Source organism: Mycteria americana, chromosome Z (genome assembly GCF_035582795.1).
Source record: "Mycteria americana isolate JAX WOST 10 ecotype Jacksonville Zoo and Gardens chromosome Z, USCA_MyAme_1.0, whole genome shotgun sequence".
Lineage (NCBI taxonomy): Eukaryota > Metazoa > Chordata > Aves > Ciconiiformes > Ciconiidae > Mycteria > Mycteria americana.
This window is the reverse complement of record NC_134396.1, coordinates 23,956,402-23,963,666: the sequence shown is the minus strand read 5'-3', so window position 1 is coordinate 23,963,666 and position 7,265 is coordinate 23,956,402. Positions and strand designations below refer to the sequence as shown.

The window sequence follows — 7,265 nt, the reverse complement described above, 5'->3', positions numbered from 1 at the left end:
TAAGATAGCATGTACAGCTTTTATTCAACTTCCCACAAGATGTTTGAATCCAAACACCATTCCTGAGGCCGGAACAGTTAACAAAGGCATTCTTAAATAAAAATTCCTTGAGCAACAGTAAGTCCAAAAGTAAAGTGTATCAAAGGCACCCAGATAACCTCTACAGAATGGTAAACCACATTCACGACAGTATTAATTCTCAGTAACTTCAAGATACGGTATCCGAGGAGGCATAGCTTTCCATTGCTGCAGTGCCAATAAATCCCCATGAGTTCACTGTTCATACCAAAGCTAAAGTGCTGTAACTTTCTTTTGAAGTCCCCAAAAACAGATACAAAAAGTGCAAATTACGGCATATGAGATGAAGAGTTTTCACAGACCCACACTCCCACTGTCTCTTGAAGCTGTGACAGTTGACAAGTATAAAGCCTCAGTTTGGGAGTTAAAATCATCTCCTTAAAGAAAGAAAATGGAATAGTATTATTTTAAAAATCTGCAATGATTTAAGCAAATAAATAGCCTGATCTTAACAACTGGGTGGTAAAGACTGAAAGCTCTATCATCATTGTATGCAAGCTTTTCTGGGCTGTGCTGAAGTTACAGTGGCTCCTTAAAGCTGCCATTAATTACAAAGGCATCCTGTTGCAATCTTTTCAGAGGGAAGATTTCTCCCTCTCTCTCTCTTACCTGTGGTCCAAATTCTGAATTTTCTATTTCATTGAAGCTATCACTGACTATCGGCCATATAAATGACATAACAAAACTGAAATCTGGTTAGATAGCATCTACAGGAATGCTCGTCAGTAAAATCTGTGCATCTGAATAAAAGTTTGCAGAACTGGGACTTCAGTGATGAGGCCAAATGTCCTACATCTTCAGTGCTGATACAGCTTGAGCTGTAAGTTAAAATGATAACATGAACAATCCTTGTTCCTGTAACCAGGGCCATGTGGGTCATTTCCAAGGCTCTCTGGTAAAGTATCTGTGGCTTTTATGCTTCAACTACCTACTCATCATGGAAAAAAGGTTCTTTCCAGTGTTTCTTAAAAATACATGATGCTGAGAAATATAAATGTTTGTCATATGACTTACTGCATGTTGCACAAAGATTTTCGGTCATTAAAATGAAGAAGTAAAACGAAACCACAAAAAGCAGCTACCTCTCCTTTAATTTCTTCATTTCAGTAAGAGCACGAGGAGGCTAGGGCCTACAAAGTGAAAAAATTCTAAAACAGTAATACAAAAAGCCACATGAAGCCACGCCGTACTCAGACAACGTACACTGGAATTATGTCCGGACATGCAGCAACGCTGTCCTCCAGATTGCTGCTTGCCTTGTGCTTTTGTTCATTTGGACATGGCATAGTTCCACTGAATTTTCACACCATCACGTGAAAAATAAGAAAGGGCCTTTGACTACAGCAAGTGCTGATTTCTGAAAGGTGAAAGTGTTTTTCTGAAAGTGTCATTTCGACTGTAATATCTACTGATGGCAGTGGACTGGACAGCTACGGGTAAGATGCAAGAACTATAATCTGAGGTGATATGGGAATCAGTGAATTCATGCCCTTTCTGACCAATCCCTAGTTTTCATTTCACCTACAGAAGTTATTTTTTAAGCTGAAGACTTCTTGATGTATTTTTTTAGCAGTGAGAAACACAGGTGGCTTCTCAAGTAAATCCTGTCCTTGGAAAAGCTCAAAGCTGCCTATGTGTCCAGAAACTGCTATGTGTTGTTTCTTCAGGCTGCTCAGTCAGCTGCATCACAGTTTTGCTCCAATTTTGATCCTTGGGGGAGAATCATTCATATTTCTGGAGCACATTAGGCAGCCTCGGGGCTGGCCTCAGTAGGCTGGGTTAGGGTCTGCTTGGACACCAAGGAATTACAGCTGAACCCAATACCACCGTACCTAACATGGGCCACAGCCTCTCTCCTGACAATACATTAACCTATCAGGCTTTTACTTATAGGTAACAAAACTGATTTATATAAGTAGGTGTTTTAAGAGCTTTCTTATCATGTTGCTTTATTGTTTTCTATGGTGGTTTCTTTTTTTCAGTTCAATATTACTACAGGACAGTTACATGCATCCTGACACTTTTTTAGGCATTACCTTCCCTCTGCAATGTAAAAATTGCCGGATGTCTAGGAAAGTCACACAGTCGAAAGATGTGGAGTTTCTCAGTGGATGATCTAATATTGCAGATAAATGAGGTATCATTTCATTTGTGGTTAAAACCTGTGGCCTGAACCAAAAGTATAATAGACTATTACCACAAAAATCTTGATGCCTTCCAAAACAACCAGCTTTTTGTGTATATCCTACTCAGCTGAGGCTACTAGAACTGCAGTTAGTATGCAGAGGTGTATACCAAGCTATGTATGTAAGCTCTCTGTATCTCAGTGAAAGGGAACAAACATTTATGAATGTTTACATTGCCTGTGAGAAAGTCACGATGCTAGATACTGCGTTTTTAGAAAATTGAAGAAAAGTTGAATTTAAATTCAAAACTTGCCTCTATTTTGATGTAACATTGTCTAAGTTGCCATCTACAGATTTATAAATATTTCAGCTGTAAGAAAGAAAAAGCTGTAAGCATAACTATAGAAAACCCTATGACTTACCATTCTCATCTTTCAGGTTAGGGTTCAGTTTTCTTTTCCTGTCTGTTGAAGTAAATATATAAAGGAAAGAAACGCTATTCATAATAGTCCAGTAGAGCATACCATTTTAGTTATACAGCCTTAATGGAGATTGAAAATAAAAGTTCTGTGTCATATGCTGTAGCTACAATGTCTTTGTAGCCGTGAAGAAAAACACCATTCAAACTATGGTTTTACAGCCCTCCTTACCAAAGCCAAAGCTTGTTTGTGGTTTTTACAGAACAGTAGCTGGTCAGATAAAAAAATATATCTTCCCATATACCTTGTCTTACGTAAGTAACAAGCTGAGGAAAATAAAACCCAACTGAAATGATCCAAGATCTCATTTTAGAACAGAGCGCATCTAGAAATAAAATGTGACCAAAGTCACGCGAGCATGCCTAGAGTTACTAAAATTTCCAAAAGGTCATTCACAGGAAAAACAAAAAATAAGTTAAAAGATCCACTATCTGAAGTAAAATGTACCTTTCTTGGGTTGCCGATTCTTGAGTGATTTTCTCTTTTGAAAGATCATTAGTGCAGAGGGAAGGACGGCTACCATCACACACGTGGGGATGATAAATAAGATCAGGGATTTTTGTCCGCTATACTGTGTACTTATTAAAGCTGTCAAAAACATGAAAAGAAAGTAAATTTATAACTTACAAAACAGGCATCATATATGAAGTTATCAGTTCTGATTCCCCAAAGTCTTGCTCTGACTGAACAAAAGATTCTTAAAATTTATCAATGTAGTGTTTTACACTCATTTTATGAATACTTTATTTTGCAATATTAATATAAGAAGCTTTACAAAAAATGAGTGAAATCTCTCATTTGTCTAGCATTTGAGTGAGCACTACTGCAATTTATCTGTATCCCATTTGAAGAACAATTAATTTGGAGTCTAGATCAGGGAAGGCATCCATGCAGATTAAAGAATTGCCTCTGTACTGGCAGCCAAATAATGGGAGCTACCCTAAAATTAAAATATACAGAAAAACGACAGACTGGCTTGTTGGAGTGCGAGCTAGCCAAGGCTTCAAAGGCGTAAATAATACTGACTTGTTTCTTTCCCAAAGCATCGATACTACACTGTTTTCTAGAACCGAATTCCAGTGATGGATCATAGGACACGATGTATGTACAAACACTCTCTCTCTTGTACAAGTTCAAGGTGATACAAACCTAAAGTGGAAATGTGAGCTGAAGTTTCTCCATTCAGTTCTTTATTCCAGAACACGCAGCTGTAGTTCTCATTCATATTTGGTTTGAATGTCAGGATGCTGGTGACATTGTAGAGGCCGTCTGCAGTCAGTGTGTAGGTGGTATTTGCAGATCCACTGAGATTGAATTTCTTCTCATTTTGCCAGAAAACCTCTGCCAGAGGAAAGCCTTCTGACTGGCATGTAAAAACAAACTTGTCTTCACCTGGTTTTCTCATTACTTGAGTGTTTATTCTCTTGTAGGATGCTGCATAAGAAGTTGAGTTAAATTACTTTATGCAACAATAGTCATTTTCCCACTTCACTTTCCCTCCTTCCCTCTAATGCCTTATTTTGTCTATGGCTGTATCTGAGGTACACTTATTTGAAATGATGAAGGATGTTTTGTAGAACAATTCAATATTCATTATTCAATCCTTCTCATGCCTACAGTGACAGAACTTACTCCACTACTTTATACAAGGCACCAGTTGAGACTAAATTTATAATTTATCAATACAGAGGAAACAAGTGAAGTCTCATGGGACTCTATTTTCACTTTTTGAATATGCCACTTCAAGAAAAAGGCTGTTTTTAATGTTTGTTTTACCATAGCTTATAAACAGGTGTGGTATTTTCATCATATTAGGACAAAATGAACTTAGAATTTCTGTGAGGACAGTTCAGAGGAACTAATGTAGGTCTTAAAAGTGGCTGTATCAATTTTCGCATTTGATGAAGCTCGTTATTTAAATGACTTGGTGGGAAATGAATGCTGCCTTCTATGACACAGACATACTGCAGTTAGTGGGAAACACCAGAGGCCTTTCAAAGGACTGGTCTATCATGCTATCCAGTCATGTACATCTTTTATTACTAATGTCCATTTGGCTTTGACGAACACAGAAAATCACATGTCCTTGCTCTGGGAGCTCCAGTCACACGGGGAATTCCCAGCCTCTTGGGTAGTTGCAGCAAGGCTCGTAAGTAAATTAAAGCACCTCTGAGAAACTTTTGGGAATGGCCAGAGGTGGCCCAACAGGACAGGGGGTCAAATGAGAGGCAGGGGTGGGGGCACTGGAGAAGAGGGTGTGGGAAGAAGGAGGAGGAGGGATGAAGGATGGAGGGGAGCAGTCGCCCTCCCTCTCTGGCACAGGCTGCTGCTAGAGAAGCTCAGCTGGCCGTTGAACTGAAGACTAGCCAGCACTAAGACAACTGCTTTGGTTCCCCTGGGGGCTGAGCACAGGGTCTTGGTGAGAGAATTAGCACAAATTCCTCCCTATTAATCAATTTCTACAAGCCTGTAGGAATTTAGTAGAGACATCTCAATGAATATATACTTACAGTCAATTCAACCACTAACCTTTTACTTCCAAAGTAATGTACTTGTAGTCTACACCCTGGTAGTCAATGAGACAAAGGTATGATCCCGCATCTGTGATCTTCACGCTGGTGATCTGAAGGATAGCTCGTCCCAATTTCAGTTCACTCTGCAGAAGTGCTGCTCTTCCTCTGTAGTCGCGATGCTGGGATGGAGGGAATGCCTTCCCATTGCGGAATGTGTACACCTCTTTTGATTTCGACTGGCCCTGCCTTTTTTGCTCCCAAACAACAGTCAGGAGTCCTAGGTTTAACGAGCCGTTCGCAGGGAATCTGCATTCCATGGTCACATTGCTCCCATATTCCACAATGTATAGCTGTTGAGGAACTTCAACTGTAAATAAAGCTAGGGCAGGAAAACAAAACAGTGTCATTTTTTGTATTAAAATATGTTCTGATTTTCTTTAAACTTGGGCAAAAAGCTGTCATGTAGTCAGGCATATGGTTACTGGCATGACTAAAAGTTTTAAGCATTTTTTGTCCCTATTCACACTAACATTTTTACCACATCAGTAGTATTTATGGCAAATCATCTATATTCTGTACTGATTACAGAGTCTGAAAGACAAGGGCAAAATGAGCAAGGGTTTTTTTTCACATTTTAGAAATAACTTAAGGCTGCGTCAGTGATTACACAGGGAGCACTTCTATGAAACTATGATTGTATCTTATATGTCCTAGGATTCCAGTAAAAGCAACAGTTAATTGTGGAAGTAGTAAATCTAATTTCATTATCCTTTACAAAGAGAAAATCCAGTGTAACTCCAGAGTTGCACTCAACAAGCACGTGTAACTTGGAAGAATTGCTTTCTAGCAATTACAGTCTTCCACAAGCCTGGGACCATGTGAGTATCATTTGATCCCATGCGTCCTCTCAGATATGTGCAACTGTATTACACAAAGTATTATCAAAATAATCTTCTTAGCAATTCACCAAATCTGAAATTCATATTGTCATGAATATTTTACCATTTTAAAGTGTCTTGAAAAGGAGAGTTATTTATGATACATCATTCAGTATACCTTGTTACTACTTTCTATATTGGATGTGCCATATATTGGTAGATTTAATTCAGAAGCACTTGGAAATATTGATAGTGACATTCAAAACAGAAGTTCATGCAACTGTTTATGCATTCCTTTTGTTTCATGTGTTTGTGAAATACTTACAGGCAAAGCTTCAATTCCTCTTAGCAATGTTTGTTTATTCACTTTAATACAACAATAATGAGGGAAAAAATAATATGAAAAAGTGCCAAGCCCCTTCTGGGTTTTAGCCAAGCTGCTTCTGCTGCAGCCATGGACAGGGGAATACACATGGTTTTACTTCGCTCTGCCTCACACTGAGGTTGTTTAATTTACAATTGGCTGAGGTTGCTTTGGTCATCCTCACGCTCATAGCCATGCCTGCTAATGCTGGACGCCTCAGCTGTCAATATACTATGCTTAAAGAAGCCTGATTGTGGAAAGTGATGGACATCTGTCCTGTGCTCAATTAGTACACAGTGCCTTCTGTAAGACGTTGCAAAGCAGAGACTCCAGACATCGCTGGCTATCCATGCAAGTATTACTGGAGGTGCTGAAGCCCATGTACTGAGGGCGTAGCGGTATTTGCTGCATTGGTTCTGCTGGTGGAATTGAAAGGCAGTTTCTCTCTCACCTGAAACCACACAGAGCTGCGTTTCCAGCAACAGCATTGTGAGGATCTCGAACATTTTCTCAGGTGGATCTGAAACAAAAGTAGGATTGCATCAGAACTTGCAACAACTACCTTCTCCTGCTGAGATGCATTAGAGCCATGCTAGCCTTCAAAGCCCATCGCAGCTAAAAATCAGCAAAAATAAAAACAAACACTAGACTACCACTAGAAATAAGGAAAATCCTGATTAAAACAACCCGTGCACACACGTGGAATATGAACCACTGACCTGTGGCAATGAAGGGAAAGAAAACATTTCCACAACTTCACCTGTGAGGCTTTCAGGATCTGTAGCTTGCAGGCAGTCTTAAATAGTCTGACATGGCAATACTTTTAC

At 39.3% G+C, this 7,265-nt stretch overlaps 1 protein-coding gene across 1 annotated transcript; it reads right to left on the bottom strand.

Annotated features, from left to right (window-relative positions):
- Positions 1-372: 372 nt before the first annotated feature.
- Positions 373-6,944, bottom strand: LOC142422018 (programmed cell death 1 ligand 2-like). The gene is made up of 6 exons (XM_075527322.1): positions 6,890-6,944; positions 5,213-5,575; positions 3,833-4,117; positions 3,131-3,271; positions 2,627-2,668; positions 373-455 (listed from the first exon to the last, which is right to left on the bottom strand). Exons 1-6 carry the CDS (start codon positions 6,942-6,944, stop codon positions 373-375), a joined length of 969 nt encoding a protein of 322 aa, XP_075383437.1.
- Between the last annotated feature and the right edge of the window lie 321 nt (positions 6,945-7,265).

What these genes read in the sequence shown, in the direction of transcription:
- LOC142422018 (XM_075527322.1), bottom strand. Translation starts at nt 6,944, where the DNA reads ATGTTCGAGATCCTCACAATGCTGTTGCTGGAAACGCAGCTCTGTGTG. An exon ending in GAATCGGCAACCCAAGAAAG is followed by an intron (nt 2,669 to 3,130) that starts GTACATTTTACT and finishes TTACTTCAACAG; the next exon opens with ACAGGAAAAGAAAACTGAAC. An exon ending in TAACCTGAAAGATGAGAATG is followed by an intron (nt 456 to 2,626) that starts GTAAGTCATAGG and finishes TCTTTCTTTAAG; the next exon opens with GAGATGATTTTAACTCCCAA.